The sequence below is a fragment of the Oncorhynchus nerka genome, linkage group LG17 (genome assembly GCF_034236695.1).
Source record: "Oncorhynchus nerka isolate Pitt River linkage group LG17, Oner_Uvic_2.0, whole genome shotgun sequence".
Lineage (NCBI taxonomy): Eukaryota > Metazoa > Chordata > Actinopteri > Salmoniformes > Salmonidae > Oncorhynchus > Oncorhynchus nerka.
Window position 1 is genome coordinate 45,159,746 of NC_088412.1, and position 24,524 is coordinate 45,184,269.

The 24,524-nt window shown below is 42.6% G+C and overlaps 1 protein-coding gene across 1 annotated transcript in view; it reads left to right on the forward strand.

The window, feature by feature from the left end:
• Positions 1-24,524, forward strand: part of LOC115145313 (microtubule-associated serine/threonine-protein kinase 2) — a 124,341-nt gene that overhangs the window by 43,757 nt on the left and 56,060 nt on the right. Inside the window, 1 exon segment of the mRNA XM_065003190.1 lies at positions 4,807-4,898. Within this exon segment, the coding sequence (XP_064859262.1) occupies positions 4,807-4,898 (92 nt within the window).

Genomic DNA, 24,524 nt, shown 5'->3' on the forward strand with positions numbered 1-24,524 from the left:
GGGGTGGTCCAGAGGGGTGCTAGGTCTCCCGTTTGGAAGTTGGATAATTGAAACAGCTTTTTCCTGCAATCTAGAGCCATAATCATTATGTTTAATTCTGTATACCCCTTGAGTTATTCCAAATGTTGTTGTTTTACAGCCTGATTTTGTTCTCTCTCACCCATCAACACACAATACCCCATAATGACAAAGTGAAAACATGTTTTTAGAAACGTTGGGAAATCTGGATGATTGTAATTACAGAGCAACTTTCATTTCACGCCCCTGCCTGCCTCCCTTCACACAGCTGCTCTCTTACCATAGCTATGTTAATGTGCCAAGGCCTTGTTGTGGATTTGATTTGGTCCTGTTTTTCTCTCCACTAGACAGGATGTTGTTAAATATGTGTGCATGCGGTGAAGTGTTTCTCTAGTCTCCCCACTACCCCTCTGTTCTCTCCATCCTCCCGTCACACTCTTTGAGTAGCAAAGTGCCCTGCCCACCTAAGTGTGGAGTGTTTCTCTAGTCTCTCTACTACCCCTCTGTTCTCGCCATCCTCCCGTCACACCCTTTGAGTAGCAAAGTGTCCTGCCCACCTAAGGATCTGTCTTTTTCTAATTCCTGAGTTTGAGGGGTGCAAAATCCACTTGTCACTTAAATGTCTCTGGATTGATTGCTTTCATTGTACTCCTGCGACTCTTCAATGCTCTCGCCTGGCTTTTTTTCCCCCGTCAACATTGCGACCCCGGAAATGTTTGTAATGACCTGTCAAACACAACCCGGTAATGGCTGAAATGGGATCAACGGAATACATTGTTTTTCCGTTGCGTCTCTAAGACCGCTCGCGCTTTGCCTGGGATTCAGAGCATCGTCTCGACACTTACATCACAAGAAAGAGAAGAAAGATTTGTGACATTGAAAAAAAGTTATCTTTTGATAGTGTTGAAATATTTACAAATTTGAATCGCTGAAATGAAAGAAACTTCCAGAAAAGAACACTCGGATTATAGTGATATTATGTCTGATCTCGCAAATAATGTAAAGTATGTATAGATAGGTGTAATCAGTGGCAATTTTAGCATGTAAATCTTGGTGGGCCAAAACAAGATTTAATATTGGGGATGCATGCTAGCAAAGCCACTACACAACACTGAACAAAACATTAATTGCACTAAAACGGTACATAAAGCTATCCCAACAACAGTCCCAACAATTTACCACTGCTACACCTGGCTATCAGTGGAGAATTGTCTGGTTGCTAAACAGTACATTTTCTCTGCCAGATGCCATTTTATCTGTGGCCAATGATCTTGAGCCTTCTTGGATGGGCACTTCTAATATAACTCTATGGCAGCACCTAAGGGGCTTGAATTTTCAAGCTCTACCCTTAGACATGAGTGACAGAACACTGAGCCAATCACGCCATAACTAGAGAACATTACCAACCCCTACGCTCTGTATTTTCTGCTGGCTGCCCCACCACCACAGAAAGCACTGAGCTAGGTTGAAACACCTGCATTTTGGAGCTGCCTTACTAAAAAAAAACACAAACAAAACATTTTTGTATGCGGCTTTATTAACGCAATGATTACTTTTTACATTGTTTGTAAACTGATATGTGACAAATAGTAATAGTATATATATATATACAGTGGGGCAAAAAAGTCAGCCACCAATTGTGCAAGTTCTCCCACTTAAAGATGAGTGAGGCCTGTAATTTTTATCATAGGTACACTTCAACTATGACAGACAAAATGAGAAAAAAATGGTGGTGGAAAATAAGTATTTGGTCACCTACAAACAAGCAAGATTTCTGGCTCTCACAGACCTGTAACTTCTTCTTTAAGAGGCTCCTCTGTCCTCCACTCGTTACCTGTATTAATGGCACCTGTTTGAACTTGTTATCAGTATAAAAGACACCTGTCCACAATCACACTCCAAACTCCACTATGGCCAAGACCAAAGAGCTGTCAAAGGACACCAGAAACAAAATTATAGACCTGCACCAGGCTGGGAAGACAATCTGCAATAGGTAAGCAGCTTGGTTTGAAGAAATCAACTGTGGGAGCAATTATTAGGAAATGGAAGACATACAAGACCACTGATAATCTCCCTCGCTCTGGGGCTCCACGCAAGTTCTCACCCCGTGGGGTCAAAATGATCACAAGAACGGTGAGCAAAAATCCCAGAACCACACGGGGGGACCTAGTGAATGACCTGCAGAGAGCTGGGACCAAAGTAACAAAGCCTACCATCAGTAGCAAACTACGCCGCCAGGGACTCAAATCCTGCAGTGCCAGACGTGTCCCCCTGCTTAAGCCAGTACATGTCCAGGCCCGTCTGAAGTTTGCTAGAGAGCATTTGGATGATCCAGAAGAAGATTGGGAGAATGTCATATGGTCAGATGAAAACAAAATATAACTTTTTGGTAAAACTCAACTCGTTGTGGTTGGAGGACAAAGAATGCTGAGTTGCATCCAAAGAACACCATACCTACTGTGAAGCATGGGGGTGGAAACATCATGCTTTGGGGCTGTTTTTCTGAAAAGGGACCAGGACGACTTAGCGCGCACCCCACTAACTAGCTAGCCATTTCACATCGGGTACACCAGCCTAATCTCGGGAGTTGATAGGCTTGAAGTCATAAACATCTGCTGGCAAATGCACAAAAGTGCTGTTTGAATGAATGCTTACGAGCTTGCTGCTGCCTACCACCGCTCAGTCAGACTGCTCTATCAAATCATAGACTTAGCTATAACATGATAACACACAGAAATACAAGCCTTAGGTCATTAATATGGCCAAATCCGGAAACTATCATCTTGAAAACAAGACGTTTATTCTTTCAGTGAAATACGGAACCATTCCATATTTTATCTAACGGGTGGCATCCATTAGTCTAAATATTCCTGTTACATTGCACAACCTTCAATATTATGTCATAATTACGTAACATTCTGGCAAACTAGGCAGCCCAAACTGTTGCACTGACTCTGCGTGCAATGAACGCAAGAGAAGTGACACAATTTCAACTGGTTAATATTGCCTGCTAACCTGGATTTCTTTTAGCTAAATATGCAGGTTAAAAAATATATACTTCTGTGTATTGATTTTAAGAAAGGCATTGATGTTTATGGTTTGGTACACATTGGAGCAATGATATGCACTGCATCGATTATATGCAACGCAGGACACGCTAGATAAACTAGTCATATCATCAACCGTGTGTAGTTAACTAGTGATTATGATTGATTGATTGATTGTTTTTTATAAGATAAGTTTAATGCTAGCAAGCAAATTACCTTGGCTTACTGCATTCGCGTAACAGGCAGTCTCCTCGTGGAGTGCAATGTAATCAGGTGGTTAGAGCGTTAGACTAGTTAACTGTAAGGTTGCAAGATTGAATCCCCCGAGCTGACAAGGTAAAAATCTGTCGTTCTGCCCCTGAACGATGCAGTTAGTTAACCCACCATTCCTAGGCCGTCATTGAAAATAAGAATGTGTTCTTAACTGACTTGCCCAGTTAAATAAAAAAAATTGGCCAAAAAAGATTTCCGATTGTTATAAAAACTTGAAATCGACCCTAATTAATCGGACATTCCGATTAATCGGTTGACCTCTAGTTCGAACCACCGTCTCCTCTTTCATCACCTCTCTTCTCCTCTCCTCTTCAAACGTGAAACTATCTTCTCTCCCCTTCTCCTCTTTCATCTCATCTCTCCTCTTCTGTCCTCTCTTCTCCTCTTCTCTCCACTCCTATGCAGGCTCCCTGCTGTAGACCACCTGCTGTGAGATACAAACATTAAGCAGAGCTGACTGATGGCACTGTTAGTTTGCTGTGTGTGTGTGTGTATATACCTGTTTTGTATGCTTGTGTACTGAACATTAGCGTCATCATCATTGCAGCAGTACTAGGCTAGCAGCTATAGTAGTAGTGCAAAGACGTCATTGAGCTCTGCAGGTGTTTTTATGTTGGGATTCTTACTGCGAACAGTTAATGGCTTATTATACTCATAAAACTAGAGATCAACAGTAACGGACACACACACACACACACTGTCCTTTCTTTCTTCTCTCTCTCTCTCTCTCTCTCTCTCTCTCTCTCTCTCTCTCTCTCTCTCTGTACTCTACCGCTCAGACAACACCAGTGAGAGTGACCGTAGCTCAGGCTGTATGCCCTCTCTCGCTCTCTCTCTCTCTCTCTCTCTCTCTCTCTCTCTCTCTCTCTCTCTCTCTCTCACACACACACACACACACACACACACACACACACACACACACACACACACATTCACCCTCCTCAGTCAGTCACCTCACACAAATCCAATGTAGTGTGCAGTTCTGATCAGTGGACATTGAGTACTGTACAGGCTTCCAGCTGTGATGATTGGGTCTTTAGAGAGAGAGAGAGAGAGATGAAAAGCTGCTCAGACTGAGTGGAGCCGTTACTGAGAGTGGGGACAGACAGAGAGGAGGGACAGAAACACAGAGACTCTGGGGTCAGCTGGAACGTGTGTGTGTGTGTGTGTGTGTGTGTGTGTCTGTGTGTGTGTGTGTGTGTGGAGCTGCTACACTGTTCCTTTAACTAGGTCTACTGTAACCCCTAATGTGCTTGAAGTGGAGAGTCTTAATAAAGCGACTTTTTCGTTGATATGCGGACACTGGAAGAGTGAATGGCGTGTTGATAGAACACATTATGGGAATAAGTGTTCATCTGGTTCCAGATGTACTGGAAATCTCCTCCCAGTTCAATTGAATGTACTGCCTCGGTGTGTGTGTGTGTGTGTTGTTGTCGTTTTTAAGTGTGTGTGTCTCCTTTCTCTTCAGCTGTCGGACCAGCAATAGGAAGAGCCTGATTGTGACATCCAGCACCTCTCCTACACTACCCAGGCCACACTCACCACTACATGGACACCCAGGTAAGACACACACACACACACACACACACACACACACACACACACACACACACACACACACACACACACACACACACACAACCTCATCAAATATGGAGCTTTTATATGGAGCAGTTCATTATAACATAAACAAACAGCATGCTGTTTCTCTCTGGGGGTTTTCAGCAGAAAAGTCTACATGTGGTCCACCAGAAATACAGCATCACAGTGTTTTCCGTAAGTACATAGAGTAGCTAGCCAAATAGCAAAAGTAGCCAGCCAGGGAGTTCCAGGAAAGAAATTGCAGAACAAGCTCTATTTTGGTGGCCTCTGGCACATTCTGATGACTTGATTCCATCCAAAATACACAACTAAATGATTGAAAACGTTAAAGGGATACTTCGGGACTTTTATCTGCTTCCATAGAGTCAGATTAACTCGTGGATACCATTTTTATGTCCATTGTGAAGGAAGTTAGGGGTAGTTTTGCCAATGCTAACTAGCGTTAGTGCAATGACGGAAGTCTATGGGTATCTGCTAGCAAGAGCACTCCAGGAAAACATTCACAAGTTACAAACTCTTAAAATACCGTTTTATTGTACTGTAATATTGCTCTAAAAGTTGAATTTGAGGTTTTCTCCGAATCAGCTCTTACTTCGGAAAACAATCCCACAACACCCCGCGTTCAGCGTCCCACAGTGAGGAAATAAAAATCCATGTTCACTCTTCATTTTCTTGTGGGTAAAAAATATGATAAACTCGTGGGTTAGTAGTATGGAGCTTGCTAGCAATTGCATTAGTATTCATCAAGATGGCCAAGCTTTGTGTGGTAGCAGGGTGTACTGTAGCAGCACTTGCTATGCAAATGTGAGTATGCCTCTATGGCTATGCAAATTAAAAACACTTTGTAAAAAAGTGTAAAAAATGTATTCCACTTTGTAAAAAGCAAAAAAAACACGTGTAATTGATTCAATTACATTTTTATACTATGAAGATTGTAATTGTGTCAATATGTTGTGAATATTTGTATAAAAATCCTCACAGCTGTTTTCCAAACTAAAATGGGAGGTAGAACTTGGTGCGCACCAGTTTACCATGTACAGTAGGCTACAGATGTCTCACCGTGTGAGTCATCAAAATTACCATCTTACGTTCGGGCCTTTCCAGCAGTCTTAGTGGTTTTTAATCTAACAAAAAAACTGTAAAGTTGTAATTAGTTTATATACATCACCAACTATATAAATATCTGATAGGGTCCATTACCTGCTACCTTACCTCCCAGACAGGTCAAATTAGTTGTGGTATTGAGTAGAAAGATGACTTTACAATAAAAATGACTGAAAATGTATGAATTCAGTGTATTGTTAGTTGTTTTGGATATTGTCTAGGTCTAGGCCTATATGATCAGGACTATTTACTAAGTAAGATTACCTTTTTAAACATTAAACCTGTCTTCTCTTGAGATTAAAGTCATATTTAAAGTTTTACTGATATGAATTGCCACAAAAAAAAAAAAATTCAAATTATGAATTATATTGGCTCAGCTGCTGTGGACACATAGGGTAAGGAAGCCAATGTGTCCTTCTGTAATTTAAACCTTTAACAGTTTGGCATGTCAATCAATCACTGTGGGTGGGATTGTCAGGGGATGGGGCAGGATGTGTGTAAATCATAGAGTTAGGGTTTCAGACCTGCCAATCAATCACTGTGGGCGGGACTTTTTTGGGAAGGTTGTAGATTAGTAATCTAGTCAGAATAAATATTCTAGTCTTCTCTTTGACCCCCCCCCCCTCCCCGCCAGATTGTGCACCCCCACTTTTATACAATGTCAGGCACCCAATAGACCTACAGATATGATTGAAGAATGAAGCAGGTGTTAAATAGGGGCTTTGCTACACAGAAAACAGTCGACTACTCCATTGTTGACACTTTCATCAAATCATACACACACACCAACATAGAAATGTAATACCTAGAAACCCCCCCAGTCACACCCTGACCTAAAACACCCTAGAGAACCCAGAGGGCTCTCTATGGTCAAGGCGTGACAGTAGTCCAGGTGCTGCAAAACTAGAGCATGTAGGACCTGCCTTGTTGATAGTGTTGTTAAAAAGGCAGAGCAGCGCTTTATTATGGACAGACTTCTCCCCATCTTAGCTAATGTATCAACATGTTTTGACCATGGCAGTGGTCACCACAACTTGCTAGATTTCCACATTATTTCTTACAAGATTTACTTGAGGTTTAGGGTTTAGTGAATGATTTGTCCCACATACAATGCTTTTAGTTTGAAATATTTAGGACTAACCTATTCCTTGCCACCCATTCTGAAATGAACTGCAGGTCTTAAGTTAAGTGCTGCAGGGATTTCACTCGCTGTAGTAGCTGACGTGTATAGTATTGAGTCATCCACGTACATAGACACGCTGGCTTTACTCAATGCCAGTGGCATGTCGTTAGTCAAATTGAAAACAGTCTTAACACATACGCTTTTCCATCAGCAGACTATGATCGATAATGTCAAAAGCCTAATGTCAAAAGCCGCACTGAAGTCTAACGTTTGGTTCCGTTCACCTAAAAAAATCAGGTTGTTCGTGATCAACCGGTCACTAGGTAACGTAAACTCAACCGTTGCGCAACCGCAACATTCAAACGAGGCTACAAAGAAAAGTAATGGGACTCTAGCGACTGTGTTGACTTCAAAATCGGGGGTGTGAACTACGTTTCTATTCAAACCTTGATCGACATGGTAATAGCTCTATAGTATTGGAGAAAAGTTGAAACAAACTGACCCTCCGTTACATCGTGACGTGTCATGTCGTAACGTACAGCACGCATAAAGCAACTATTTCTGTCTTACAATCTCTCTCCACCAGGTGTAGCACTTCTCTCATCATTTAAAAACAAGAAATGGACAGTGACGGGGGTAAGGGGGGATACCTAGTCATTTTTTGCGTCATCATTGCATGCGATCATCATTCTCAAAGCCGCTGTTTACTTCTAAGATCACTTTAGCACCGCCCTAAAAACCAGATTCAAATTCGACACAAACCTTCAAATAGATATGTAATGACACATTATATAAACTCTTTATAGTGTTTTATTTACATTTTAGAGGCGATAAGATGATAAGTTGGACAGATTGAGTGAAAAAATGCAATTTTCCCACACGACAACATCTCTCCTTCTCACTATCACGCATTAGTTTCGCTTCCCCACCCGCCATTTTTAATAAGACCCGACGGGGTTCATTGCCTTCTTGAATTATGCAGAAACGGGCAGCGTTTAGGTCATGTAATTGATTCTGTTGGAAAGGGGAGAAATTGTGCTTTACAATGATATTGACATTACAGTTGATCTGGAAGTATTACGGGGCGCTAAAATAAGGGCAATTGTACGGACCAAGGCGATGTACAAAAGTGAGTGAGTTTACGTTAGGGTACACTGGCAAGTCTCAACATGGGCTTAGAATCCTAGGAAAATACTAACAAGATTACTTGTCTAGATGCGATACCATGGACATTTAACTATGTTGTATGATTTATGAATACCAAAGGGATATACAGTATATTGAACTTTATTAATTCAGGTCGACATCTTTTATAAACTAAGCTGTTCGGTCGTAAATAAAAAAAAACAGTAAATAGCCTATGCGCCCTGTCTCCGTGGCTGGCTATAGGCCTATGAAACATGCAAAAGAAAACAAATGAATGTGCCACAAAACAATAATTAAGTGGCTTTCAACTCATCGTTACCACTTACATTACATGGGACGTGTAAATTCACTCACAGGAGACAATGAAGAAGCATCATGGTCTTCCCTCCTCCGTGAAAATACATTTGACTGCAGCCAACCACAGCACACAAAATAACACAGGTACCGAGAGGCGGGACAGACAGCAGTGTTTCGCTGTCATTGCTTGCTTTGTGACTGACAGGCGCCTGTCCTATCAATGGATCACTAGAAGATGCATATCGTTCGCTCTAGTGGGAGAAAGGCTATACAGACTTTTCTGACTAGCAAATTGAAACTTTTAAATGAAAAGAAGCCTAGTTCATTTCTGAAGTGGAAAAAGTAGCCGGCTGACATTGAGTAGGGTGTCCAATCAAAAATGCATACTTTGATCATATGTTAATTGTGTAGATAATCCTCTGAGAAAACCAATGGTTCAAACCTTATCATTATCCGTTCAAACGTTATCGGAGTTTTCACCTTTGTAGGATTAAGAATTAAGGTGACTAAGTTAAATCAATAAGAGGCCAGAGAAAAATAATGGTCAAAAATCTGGGAAATTACATTGCGTCAACTAGGCTGGATTCTGTACTAACTACCTGACAGGCTCACTTTCCCGTTGAACTCGTCATCTTTCTTCTCGAATACACAGGACATCAAATAATATAGAGGTAAGATGGACATCGATTTAGAGACATACGGTAGTATACACTTTTCATATTCATTTGAAATTCCTTTTCTTTTTCAAAGATTTCTCTCAAAAACAAGCGTATCTCTGTGAAATGTCAATGGCGCACTGATGACATGCTTTTTATTTTCAAAGCCTTTAACATTTAATTCAGCTCGTGTCATGCTAATTTAGCTTTTTGCCACTCGCGGAAACAACTTTGAAGACGACGACCACAAAATGTCAAATGTAAAATGTAAAATGAAAAATTGAAAATTGAAAATTGAAGACGATGACCACAAAATGTAAAAAAGTTACGAGAAACCTGCACCGCTATGTCAACAGAGCTCAGTTCTTATTATTGGATGTTGCGGAATCCGACAAAAAAAATATATATAATGCTATTAATATGTTAGGGAATGACCTCGTTGAATGATTCAGAACAATTATAATCATATTTGTCTTGGTAAAATGTATTTTATTAACATAAGGAAGTGAAATTTAATCAGCAAAGCGTGTTTCCACGCACTCTGGGTAGAGTAGATGGACACCTTTCAATGAGTCTGTTCCCGGCTGTTTAGCCTACAAAACACTGTACATACAATGATTTATTTGCATACGACCCAATTAGGAGCTGAGAATACACACTGAGCTCTGCACAGTCAGGGCCTAGTGGCTCTGCTGTTCCTGTGACATTAGAGTGTGTGTCTGTGTGGATAGAACCGGAACCACTGCATGTGGAGACAACCGTCATGGAAAAGTGCCAACACAGCATGAATCCACCCAGCAAGTCACACATACAGAGAACACTCATACACATTCAGTAAATAGTGTTCACTGGTTGTTTAGTCAGAGTCAACGCGTTACATACTGTAGCTCCTTGTCGCTGGGGATTGTGTACATGTCTGTGTGTGTGCTCGTGCCGCTAGGGTTGTGAACGTTTTAACGTTAAAAAATTGAAACGAAATTGGGATCCTTTAATGCTAAGAAAAATCCCTAATGGATAAACAATGTTCTTTTTTTTTTTTTACACTGTATTAAAATCAAAGTGCAGCTTGCTCGCCTGCTCTTAATCTTCACTAATAATGTGAGTGTGTTCAGTCTTCAATCTGTTGCATGTAGAATATCCTATCCTATTCATTGATGGTAGGCCCTGCTTTACTGAAGTTGCGAAATACAACATTCCATTGCGAAATACAGTTTTTGATTGTGGATAGATAGACCTAGTGCAGGGTTCTGACTCCTTCTGCCTGGTGGCCGACCTGCCTATTCTATGTCCCTCCTCTCTCTCGCGGTCCCTCGCTAGCTCGCTATAAAAGCGTTTGTGTTCGTGGAAGTATGGCAACTAATCTGTCTCTGTTCCAAAAACATTGAATTTTAGCAGTCGATTCCTAGCAGAAGTTTTCTTTCTACTGAATGTCATGGTAAATCACGACAAACAAACTTTAAATTTTTTTTTTTTTTTAGGAGAGAGTGGTCTCCGCGCAAGCAGCATACAGGCAGGCTGCGTCCAGGCAGCTCAAAATGATTTGATTGACAGTTCTGCCCACCTAGTGATGGACGTTAATCCCGGCTCAGATGGGGCATTCCTATACAGAAGTAAAGTCAAATGCCCATTCAGTGGCGCTTCAAAACTATCTCCAGAGAAGGTTTCATGTCGGCGTTTGAAAAGCTGTAGTGTACCGTTACAAACAAACATGCCGTTGCCGAGGCGCTTTCAAGGGTACATGACTGCGGTAGATGTCACTTCACTGCCCGGCCCTAGCGGTCATGTGTACAAAGACCATTATTCTGCATTGTGAATTGATGTGGAGTTGTATTGTTGTTTTTTTCTCTGAATGTTATGATGTTTAAACGTTTAGCAAAATTGTCCATTTGTCACATCCCTAGCATGTGCACGCATGCGTGCCTGTGTGTTTATCTCCGTTCAGTTGTCTCCAGCGCTGATGCAGCAGCCTAATGTAACCTGACAGGTTTAGGTGAATGCTCTGACAGTTTGCCATGCCGGCCACCACACACACACACACACACACACACACACACACACGCGCGCGCGTGCATGCACGCACGCACCCACACCCCTCTTCCAAAGAGATAGATATAGAGAATGAGAGAAAATTGGAGGAGAGATAGAGAAAGGAGCTGGAGAGAGTAACAGACAGGACATCACAGCACTGTCTCAACAGGAGCTGTGGCCCGTGTGTTCTTATTGGTGGATTAAGTTGAGCCTGGTGACATTTAGTGAAATGCAATCACAACCAGCTCATTTCTTCAACAGGAAATAATAAAACTGTATAGGCTGTCAAGAACACACGCTCACACGCATGCACACACACGCTCACACACACACACACACACACTTTGGGTTGCAGGACATGCTGGATGAGAGAAGCTATGATCTTGACCTCTGGCTTCTATTGGCTTTTCTGTCATCGCTCCCTCTAGAGCACCCACACATGTGCACTCGGTGGCCAGTTTATTAGGTACACCACCCCGTTCACGAAAATGGTTCGCTCCTACACGTGGCCGGCTGTGGCTTGCTAAACTGAGCAAAAATATAAACTCAACATGCACAAACAACTTCAACGATTTTACTGAGTTACAGTTCATATAAAGAAATCAGTCAATTTGAATAAATTCATCAGGCCCTGATCTATGAACTTCACATGACTGTGCAGTGGTGGGGCCATGGGTGGGCCTGGGAGGGCATTGATCCATCCACTTGGGAGCCAAGCCAACCCACTGGGGAGCCAGGCCCAGCTAATCATAATTTGTTTTTTCCCCACAAAAGGATTTCTTTATTACAGACAGTAACACTCCTCAGTTTCATCACCTGTCCAAGAGGCTTGTCTCAGATGATCCTGCAGATGTGGAGGTCCTGGGCTGGCGTGGTCTGCGGTCGTGAGGCCAGTTGGACGTACAGTACTGCCAAATTCTCTAAAACGATGTTGGAGGTGGCTCATGGTAGAAAAATGAACATACAATTCTGTGGCAACGGCTCCCTCTAAACTTGAGACATCTGTGGTATTGTGAGGTGTGACAACAATGCACATTTTTAGAGTGGCCTTTTTTATTGTTCACAGCACAAGGTGCACCTGTGTAATGATCTTGATATGTCACACCTGTCAGGTGGATGGATTATATTGGCAAAGGAGAAATGCACACTTAACGGGGATGAGACACATTTCTGCACAACATTTGAGAAAAATAAGCTTTTGGTGCATATGGAACATTTCTGGGATATTTTATTTCAGCTCATGAAACATGGGACCACCACTTTAAATGTTGCATTTATATTTTTGTTCAGTATACATTATCTTCAGAAAGTATTCACACATCTTGACTTTCCCCACATCTTGTTGTCTTACAAACTGGGATTCAAATTGAATCGATCGACACAAAATACTAATGTCAAAGTGGAAGGGGGACATATATACTTTTGGGGAAAGTCTCTAAGAGCTTTGCACACCTGGTTTGTACAATATTTTCACATAATTCTTCAAGCTCTGTCATATTGTTTGTTGATCATTGCTTAAACAGCCACTTTAAAGTCTTGCCATATATTTCCAACTCCAGTGTATATTTGGCCTTGTGTTTTAGGTTATTGTCATGATGAAAGGTGAATTTGTCTCCGTGTTTCTTTTGCACACCAGTATCTCTACTTGCACATCCTCATCTGCTCATTCATCATTCCAGTGTTAATCTGCTAAATTGTAATTATTCGCTCCTATGGCCTATTTATTGACTGTCATTGACTTGTTTATTGTGTTGTTGGCTTGTTTATTGTTTATTCCATGTGTAACTCAGTGCTGTTGTCTGTGTCACACTGCTTTGCTTTATCTTGGCCAGGTTGCAGTTGTAAATGAGAACTTCTCAACTAGTCTACCTGGTTAAATAAAGGTGAAATAAAATTTAAAAATCAGACTGAAACCAGTTTTCCTCTAGGATTTTGCCTGTGCTTAGCTCTATTCTGTTAAATGTTTTATCATAAAAAACATCCTAGTCCTTGCCAATGACAAGCATATCCATAGCATGATGCAGCCACCACCATGCTTGAAAATATGAAGAGTGATACTCAGTGTAGGTGTTGTATTGGACTTGCCCCAAACATAACGTATTGTATTCAGGACGTATAGTGACTGGGTGTATTTATACACCATAAAGTGTCATTCACTTCATCATGTTCAAAGGGATATTCATTGCTGCTTTTGTTGTACCCATCAAATAATAGGTGCCCTTCTTTGTGAGACATTGGAAAACCTCCCTGGTCTTTGTGGTTGAATCGGTGTTTGAAATTCACTGCTTGACTGAGGGACCTTACATATAATTGTATATGTGGGGTACAGAGAGGAGGTAGTCATTCAGAAATAATGGTAAACACTATTATTGCACACCAAGTGAGTCCATGCAACTTATTATGTAACTCTGGTAAGACGAGGGGTGGGGGTGTGTGTCTATTTGTCAATAACAACTGGTGCGCAATGTCTAATATTAAGGTAGTCTCGAGGTATTGCTCGCCTCGAGTGCCTCATGATAAGATGTAGACCACACTATCTACCAAGACAGTTGTCATATATATTCTTCGTAGCCGTCTATTTACCACCACAAACCGACGCTGGTACGAAGACCACACTCAAGGCCATAAGCAAACAAGAAAATGCTCATCCAGAAGCGGGGCTCCTAGTGGATGGGGACTTTAATGCAGGCAAACTTAAATCCGTTTTACCTCATTTCTACCAGCATGTCACATGTACAACCAGAGGGAAAAAAATACTCTAGACCACCTTTACTCATCACACAGAGATGCATGCAAAGCTCTCCCTTGCCCTCCATTTGGAAAATCTGACCATAATTCTATCCTCTTGATTCCTGCTTACAAGCAAAAACTAAAGCAGGAAGTACCAGTGACTCTCTCAATGCAGAAGTGGTCAGATGACGCGGATGCTAAGCTACAGAACTGCTAGCACAGACTAGAATATGTTTTGGGATTCATCCAATCGCATTGAGGACTATACCACCTGAGTCACCGGCTTCATCAATTTTGTGCATCAACAACATCATCCCACAGTGACCGTACATACATATCCCAACCAGAAGCCATGGATTACAGGCAACGTCCGCACCGAGCTAAAGGCTAGAGCTGCCGCTTTCAATGAGCGGGTCACTAATCCGAACGCTTATGAGATCCCACTATGGCCTCAGACGAACCATCAAACAGGCAAAGTGTCAATACAGGACTAGATTGAGGACTAACATTGAATCCTACTACACCGGCTCTGACGCTCTTTGGATGTGGCAGGGCTTGCAAACTATTATGGACTACAAAGGGAAACCCAGCTGCGAGCTTCCCAGTCACGCGAGCCTACCAGATGAGCTAAATGCCTTTTATGCTTGCTTCGAGGCAAGCAACACTGTAGCATGCATGAGAGCTGTTCCGGACTACTGTTTGATCCTGCTTTCCATAGCCAATATGAATGTTGACCTGTTTAATGGTCTTGATCACAAGGCCGCGGGGCCAGACGGATTACTAAGACATGTACCCAGAGCATGTGCGGACCAACTGGCAACCTCTCCCTGACCAAGTCTGTAATACCTACATGTTTCAAGCAGATCACCATAGTCCCTGTGCCCAAGAAAGTGAACGTAACCTGCCTAAATGACTACTGGCCCGTAGCACTCGTGTCAGTAGCCAATAAGTGCTCTGAAAGGTTGGTCATGGCTCATATCAACACCAGTATACCGCCCAAACAGATCCACAGATGATGCAACCTCAATCGCTCTCCACACTGCCCTTTCCCACCTGGACAAAAGGAACACCTATGTGAGTATGCTGTTCATTCACTACAGCTCAGCATTCAATACCATAGTGCCCACAAAGCTCATCCCTAAACTAAGGACCCTGGGACTAAACACCTCCCTCTGCAACTGGATCCTGGACTTCCTGACAACACCCTCAGGTGGTGAGGGTAGGCAACAACATCTGCCACGCTGATCCTCAACACGGGGGCCCATCTATGGTGCATGCTTTGTCCCCTCCTGTACTTCCTGTTCACCCACGACTGCGTGGCCAAGCACGAATCCAACACCATCGTTAAATTTGCTGATGACACAACAGTGGTAGGCCTGATCACCGACAACGATGAGACAGCCTATAGGGAGGAGGTCAGAGACCTGACAGTGTGGTGCCAGGACAACATCCTCTCCCCTCTACGTGAGCAAGACAAAGAAAACGATTGTGGACTACAGGAAAATGAGGGCCGAAAACGCCCCCATTCACATCAACGGGGCTGTAGTGGAGCAGGTTGAGAGTTTCAAGTTCCTTGGTGTCCACATCATCAGGAAACTATAATGGTCCACACACACCAAGACAGTCGTGAAGATGGCACGACAAAGCTTTTTCCCCTCAGGAGACTGAAAAGATTTGGCCTGGGTCCTCAGATCCTCAAAAAGTTCTACAGCTGCACCATCGAGAGCATCCTGACAGGTTGCATCACCGCCTGGTATGTTAACTGCTCGGCATCCGACTGTAAGGTGCTACAGAGGGTAGTGTCTATAGTCCGGTACATCACTTGGGCCAAGCTTCCTGCCATCCAGGACCTATATACTGGGCGGTGTCAGAGGAAGGCCCAAAAAATTGTCAAAGACTCCACTCACCCAAGTCATAGATTGTTCTCTCTGCTACCGCACAGCAAATGGTACCGGAGTGCCAAGTCTATGATCAAAAGGCTCCTTCACAGCTTCTACCTTCAAGCCATAAGACTACTGAACAATTAATCAAATAGCCACCTGGACTATTTGCATGGACTCCTATTTGTTTATTTAATAACTTTTAACTTCATAGGAACTTGACTCTGTACCGGTACCTGCTGTATATAGCCTCTCTACTGTTATTTTATTGTTGCTCTTAAAATATTTGTTCATATATATATATATTTTTTTTACTACAGTTTATTTTAGTAAATACTTTCTTAACACTTATTTTTCTTAACTGCATTGTTGGTTAAGGGCTTATAAGTAAGCATTTTGCGCTAAAGTCTACAGTTGTAATCGGCGCATGTGACAAATAATAAAGCACATTTTTACTCCTGAACTTATTTAGTCTTGCCATAACGAAGGGTTTGAATACTTATTGACTCAAGACATTTCAGCTTTTCCTTTTGTATTCCTTTGGGCGATAGAGCTCCTCTTCCTACTGCTGGATTTGTGGCTTCTGGGCACTGGCATGTCATGGGCAGCATTCATAAACAACACCGTTATCTCTGTCTCTCTCTCTTTTATCTCTGCCCTTCAGCCGACTGACTGTCTCTGCCCAGAAAGATGCTGTTGTGTTACTGTGGCAACAGACCTAGTACCACCCTGTCTGTGCCCCATCTGGCGTCCTCTCTGCCAACCCAGCCGTGTGCCACTGCAATCTGGGAAAACATGAACCGCTAACTAACTACAACACCATTAAGATAATGATCAACAAGTTTGCATCTGTTCCCCAAGTTCAGTTATACCTCACTTATACAAGTAACTTTGCATTTGAGAGATATTAGTAAGATCCTGCAATTAGCCAAATGCGGCCAGAGACCATTTTTTAATAGCTTAAGGCTTCAAAAGTGTGATGGCTTTATGGTGTTACTTTGTGCTGCTGCTGCTGTGAAATAATTTGTCTCCTGACGGCTATAAAGACATAGTTGTGCTCCTGCTGTTGGTGAGGCTAGCAGAGTTGTAAAGTAAGTGAGCGTTCTGATACCTTATAACTCTGTGTGGGGGAGAGGGCTTCTGACTCATAGAGATGAATTAGCACACTCCTCTACTGCAGAGTGGGATTTTCAACTGCTCGCTGTCTGATTTCCCCATGGTAACCCATATCTAAGAGAGCCACTTACTTCCAATGAGAGTTGCAGCCCTGTCAATCATCCAAAAAAACAGTTTATGTTCACTTCTGTCTGTCTACACACCGACCTACTGGATTGTGCTTCTCTTCTGCACTCTCTCGGTTAGTTCCTATTGCTGATAGTCAGTCAGTCATGTAGTCAATCATTTAGTCAGTCAGTCAGTGTTAATTCCATCTGATTCTCCCTCAGCTCTAGCAGCATAAAGAGTTAAGAGTTTAATCATCTCTCTGCTTTAGACATTTCTTACCTAATTACTTAATACTAATGAAATGGAGGACTTTTTTAATATATAAATGACTTGGATTAAATAGACTCTCTCTCTCCCCCTCGCTCTCTCTCATAACCACGTTATTTATCTCCCCCTCCCTTGACATCTCCTTTCCCTCTTGCTGTATCTCTCCTCCCTCTCTCTCTCAACTCAATTTATTTCAAAGGGCGTTTATTAGCATGGGAAACAGTATGTTTACATTGCTAAAGCAAATATCTCTCTCTCTCTCTCTCTCTCTCTCATTCGGTGGTGATCATGAATTTCCCCAGAGGTTCTGCTGGGATAAAATGGGGTCCACGCTGAAAAAGTTTGAATGCCACTGAGATGGAGGGATGTGTGTTAGTGATGCTCCGGTTGACTCATAACCCGCAGCCCCTGTGGTTGTATCGGCGGAGCGGATAGGTTGAGATTAATTAAATATTGTGTGGCTGAAGGGCGGGTGTGTGGCGGATGGGTTGAATAAAGAGAAACAATACTTAAAAAAATCTACGAATGTATAATCGTTGTGCAATTTCTATAGGCTACATTGAGGTTTTTCATTCCTTATTTTAGGCTATCTGGTATAAGTGCATAAGCCTAAGCTTCAGGGCGTAACTGTATGCGCCAAATATTGCTTTTGGGAACTGGCAGAAAAAGTTCACGTCAATCCGCGGAGGTAAAAAGGACATTGTCTAAGTTGAACTCAACAAAAGAAACGCTGCGAAAGAAGAGTTGAAAAATAAAGAGACGGGAGGGCCAGAAAAGTAATGTTTGGAAACGATTTGGTCAAGTAGTAAAAGAGGATGATAGCAGTGCCGGCCTTGTTGTGTGTGATGATTGTGAGGCGCTATCCAAATTTGACAGACACGAGGCCTTTGACATGTCAAGGGAACTGTAGCCTACCGTTTAGATGGGTTAAATCAAAACTGAAATCTGGACACTGACTGTAGGTCTATAACCTCTCACATAGCCTTAATAATAACTCCTGTAGAATGAAACATTTGTTGCAGTAAAATTATACACCAAAAGTTTGGACTTGGGAACAGAAAATAGGCTTGAATTCTTTCTGCATCTTGAGAGAATGCAATGTTCAGGTCTGCAGAGGTGCTGTCTTCATCATTAAAGTGTGACAACGTGACGATCATTATTTATTCATCGAATAATTACCTACTACGTTTCATTATTACTCGATTTAATGAATCATGTAACTATTAACTCACTAGGAATTTGGGCCACCACGGGAAAAGTTTATTTAATGAGTTGCCCGAATTAACTCAAGAATATAGCATCATACCAGTCATCAATCAATCATTTCTTCATATCGGTCTCATTCTGAATGTCGTTGACCTTGTACATCTGCAACGAACCCTAACCTAAGTGATGAATCAGCAATACACAAATTGTCTTAATTATTTATTTACTAACCAACTAAATAATCACATAGAAATACATAAACACACACACAAATAATGCATATGAAAGGTCCCTAGTGGACTAACCTGATATTAAAGCTTGATACACAATGGAAAGGGGTGGGGAAAGATCAAGAGCGGGAGAGAAAAAACAAGTGGACTTATCATACATACATTTGGAAACTACACTCACTGTAAATATGAATATTTAGCACCCTAACAACCGCTTATTCGGATTAGAAATGAAACAAATATTTACGTGTAGATGTCTTTCTCGGTCATCTCTCTGTTGAAACCACTCAATCTGTCTATTTTTTAAACTTTTATTTAACTAGGCAAGTCAGTTAAGAACAAATTCTTATTTTCAATGACAGGTTAACTGCCTGTTCAGGGGCAGAATGACAGATTTGTACCTTGTCAGCTCGGGGGTGTGAACTTGCAACCTTCCGGTTACTAGTCCAACGCTCTTAACCATTAGGCTACCCTGCCGCCGTTATGGGAAGTAGTTCCCCTCTATGGGGAGTAGTTCCCCTCTATGGGAGTAGTTCCCCTCTATGGGGAGTAGTTTGGGGAGTAGTTCCCCTCTATGGGGAGTAGTTCCCCTCTATGGGGAGTAGTTCGATATAAGTCTCTGGATGTCCACCAGAAGTCACAATGTCCTTCTTAGTTGTAGGCTTCTTTTGTTCTGGAGTGTTCTTAGAATGGATACATCAGGGGTGTATCACACGGTGGTGAGAGGGAACTGTTCTTCCCTCCCGTCTTGGTCAATTGTCCTAGACTACTTCACAATACCCAGTTGCAGACTGAGTATGTTTGGCCTATTCCTTTTAGTCCTTTTAAGCACTCTGGCCTGAGTAGCGTAGCTACTGTCACGGACTCCCCCAGTACTGCTGCTCATTCCGTGCACCAGTTCCGGAGGTCTAAGTCACCGGCCTCTAGGCGTCGATGAACTGTCTCATTACGCACACCTGATTCCAATTCCCCTGATTAGTAATTGTCTGTATTTGTCCTCTGTTCACCATTGTCTTGTCGGTTATTGTTCCCATGTCCGTTGGTCTTGTGAGTACCTGTGCTTTGTTATTTCGTCTTTCGTGCTGCGTTTGTTGTGCACTTGTTATTATGGGTCTCGTCCCGGTGTATTGTTGAGCATTTGTTAGTATGGGTCTCGCCCCATGTAGTGTATTGTGGGTCCCGTGTATTTTACCTCGCTCTTTTGTTTGGGTTACATCCCTGTGTTTTTGTATACGTGTTTGTTTTGGGCTTCGTCCCCGTGCCTTTTCATGGCATATTGTATATTTTGGGCGGAGGATTAAACCCCCCCTTTCACAAATTCCTGCGCCTGTCTCCAATAATTTAAACAACGTGACAGCTACTGACTGGCACAAGTTTTGCAAGAAAACAAATTTAGAAGTCAAAAATCACATTGTTATCTTTTCACAAATAGTTTCATATTTAATCATATGTTTTACAACATTTAGATGTAAATCTGATATATACATTGTGAAATCTCTTAAAGTTACAATGTTTCCGTTATAACGTCTTTCTGATCATTTTAATGACATCACAAAATAGACATTCACTTCCCATATTTCATCTGTCATCATTCCCAACATTATTTATGTTAGAAATATTGTTTCAGTGTCCATTGTTTGATGTTGAAGTTCTGGCGGCACCGTCTCTCTGTGTAACACAGCAGACATTCCATTCTCCCAAACTGATGAGCCAAAGGGAGAGTTTCTGCAAGGTATTTAAGACCGGTCATTAAGTCATAAAACCGGCCCAACTCCATCCCTCTCATGACAGAAGCGTCATAAAAGCTGATTTTTACCACATAAAATATGCATCGAAGCCGAACTGAAACACGTTGGGTCATTTTTACAGCTTTCTTTTTCTTTACCACCAGTCAAACTGATGTCATTTGGACATTTTGCATAGATAATCTTTCCCTTTTCTTTGTTGAGTTATTGTATTTTCTCTCCAGTCTCCGCGAAGACGTCTGTATGAGTGTGTTTGTTTATGTGGGAGGTAAAAATGGGTCACTCTCACTGCGATAGCTAGCTGTCTGTCTGCATACATCTCTTCTTTCATGAGTGGCAACCCAATTAACATAACAAGGATAGGGTTTCTCCCATCAGGGAAACACATAGAGTTGAGGAGGTTTTTAGTGCTGAAATTCCCATAGGGCTCTCTAACAACTCTCATATCTCACACCATGGGCTCTCAAGTGCAAATGGAATAATACACCTCTGAATCGCTTTTAACCTTGACACACACACACACACACACACACACACACACACACACACACACACACACACACACACACACACACACACACACACTGTGTCTTTGTTTCCCTGAAGTAAACTACAGTATCTCTCCTCACCATAATGTAATGTCATTCTTTGCCTGTGTGTATCACCCTGTGTGTCTGTGAATGCGACTTCATTTGAATAATGCTTCCCGCTCTCAGTGAGGGGTGTATCTATTCATCTAGCCCCCTGCCTGCTTGTATGCACTGTATCTATGCGGCGAAACACAGTGCAGAGTGATTGAGCTCATGCCTCTAAGCCTCCTAATAGCCCCTCTGAGGCCCCAAGCCCATTTAAAAACAGCTTTCACTGACAGGCCCCAGCCTTAACACACTGCTCAGTGTTACGCACTCCAAGTTCCAGCACACACATACACACCACATACTATATACAAACACAAAGACACACTCACTCATACACACACACACACGCAAGAGGAGCCAAGTGTTTCCTACTCCGGCAGATAGACAGGGAATTAATTCATCATTAATTAATATTTAAAGGCCCAGAGCAGTCAAAACGTCCTGTGTTTTGTATGATATTGTACATCCACTAATGAAATTAACACTGTTAAAGTGTGCAAAAAATATGTGATCAGTGTTATTTCCTGATAGTTGCTTGTTGAAAGTGCAATCTACACAGGACCTTCTAAGGGAGTTCAGGCTTGCCTGATGACATCACCAGGCGGTAAATTGGTCAATAAACCAATAACAAAGAGAGCTCCAAATCTCTCTGCCAATAACAGCTAGTTTTAAGTTGTCCTCTCTCCACTTAGACCACTCCCAGACAGTCCTAGCAAAATTCTTGCTTGAGAAAGCTTTTTAGCTACAAAAACTATTTTGGCCAAATTGTATGGAAAACTGTTACAGTAAGGTTTTTATTTTTTATTTAACTAGGCAAGTCAGTTAAGAACACATTCTTATGTACAATACCGGCCTACACCGGCCAATCCCGGACGATGCTGGGTCAATTGTGCGCTGCCCTATGGGACTCCCAATCACGGCCTGATTGTGATGCAGCCTGGATTCGAACCAGGTACTGCAGTGACGCCTCTTGCACTGAGATGCAGTGCCTTAGACCAAGGTACTTAATTGTAACCCAGAATGATTTGATGTGGATATAAAAACAGCAGTATTGGGCCTTTAAAGGATCTGTTCTGGCGAAAATACATAATTGATGCAGGAGGGAGGGAGGTGGGGACCAACCCCCAGCACCCCGTCTGCTATGCTTCACCACCCAGTGAGGGGTGAGAGCAGCGCCCCACATGTTTCACCCCCTCGCCATCTCCCCTGTCCCACTCCTCAGATTGATTAGGATGATTTATGTGAAGCGGATTTGGCTTTAACCATGTTGAGCAATTTGTTACGTCACACCCCGGATTTTCTTTATGTCGAGCTGTTGGGTACCCACAATGTAGGCTAATTAGCTGACAGACATCGGGGTTCTATATATATACCCGAACTCCAGATCGTTTAATCAACCCTGCTCTCTTTTACGCTTTCTTTCTTACCCCCCCCCTCTCTCTCCATCCCCACTCTCCACTGTCTGTACTGCTGTATGATTTAGTCTATATTGAGACAGTAGTAAGATGTTAAGTTCTGTCTGTAGAGTAGCTTGTTGGTGTCCATCTTCTTTCTCTAATGGTCTGTAAATGCTTTATTCCTCTCATTCATCTCATTGCGCTCTGATTGTGCTGCTTGTTGCCGAGAAGAACCAGAGGATTAGCAGCCCATTGATCAAACACCCCTTTCATCCGGATCCTCCCCGCCTCTCCTCTTGTCCTCTCCATACAGCGTCTGTCCCTGGCTAAATTAGAACACTCCATCAAGTGCTTTGTGATCTCTGAAATACCCTTTCCTGTCGGAAAGGAGGAAGGCGAAGGGATGAGGGGGAGAGGAGGCGTGATGGGGGGACGTATTTGCTGTTTAGCGTATGCTGAAGGAGGAGTTGGAGGGTATACTGTATGTAGGCCCTATGCAGTAGACACACACAGGGATTTTTATTTATTTCACCTTTATTTAACCAGGTAGGCTAGTTGAGAACAGGTTCTCATTTGCAACTGCGACCTGGCCAAGATAAAGCATAGCAGTGTGAACAGACAACACAGAGTTACACATGGAGTAAACAATTAACAAGTCAATAACACAGTAGAGAAAAAAAGGGGGAGTCTATATACAATGTGTGCAAAAGGCATGAGGAGGTAGGCGAATAATTACAATATTGCAGATTAACACTGGAGTGATAAGTGATCAGATGATAATGTACAGGTAGAGATATTGGTGTGCAAAAGAGCAGAAAAGTAAATAAATAAAAACTGTGGGGATGAGGTAGGTGAAAATGGGTGGGCTATTTACCAATAGATTATGTACAGCTGCAGCGATCGGTTAGCTGCTCAGATAGCTGATGTTTAAAGTTGGTGAGGGAGATAAAATTCTCCAACTTCAGCGATTTTTGCAATTCGTTCCAGTCACAGGCAGCAGAGTACTGGAACGAAAGGCGGCAGAATGAGGAGTTGGCTTTAGGGATGATCAATGAGATACACCTGCTGGAGCGCGTGCTACAGATGGGTGTTGCCATCGTGACCAGTGAGCTGAGATAAGGCGGAGCTTTGCCTAGCATGGCCTTGTAGATGACCTGGAGCCAGTGGGTCTGGCGACAAATATGTAGCGAGGGCCAGCCGACTAGAGCATACAAGTCGCAGTGGTGGGTAGTATAAGGTGCTTTAGTGACAAAACGGATGGCACTGTGATAAACTGCATCCAGTTTGCTGAGAAGAGTGTCGGAAGCAATTTTGTAGATGACATCGCCGAAGTCGAGGATCGGTAGGATAGTCAGTTTTACTAGGGTAAGCTTGGCAGCGTGAGTGAAGGAGGCTTTGTTGCAGAATAGAAAGCCGACTCTTGATTTGATTTTCGATTGGAGATGTTTGATATGGGTCTGGAAGGAGAGTTTGCAGTCTAGCCAGACACCTAGGTACTTATAGGTGTCCACATATTCAAGGTCGGAACCATCCAGTGTGGTGATGCTAGTCGGGCATGCGGGTGCAGGCAGCGATCAGTTGAAAAGCATGCATTTGGTTTTACTAGCGTTTAAGAGCAGTTGGAGGCCACGGAAGGAGTGTTGTATGGCATTGAAGCTCGATTGGAGGTTAGATAGCACAGTGTCCAATGACGGGCCGAAAGTGTATAGAATGGTGTCGTCTGCGTAGAGGTGGATCAGGGAATCGCCCGCAGCAAGAGCAACATCATTGGCCTTTCCAGGGAGTTTTTCGTAGCCACCGTGCTTTTACACCTGCATTGCTTGCTGTTTGGGGTTTTAGGCCGGGTTTCTGTACAGCACTTTGAGATATCAGCTGATGTACGAAGAGCTATATAAATAAATTTGATTTGATTT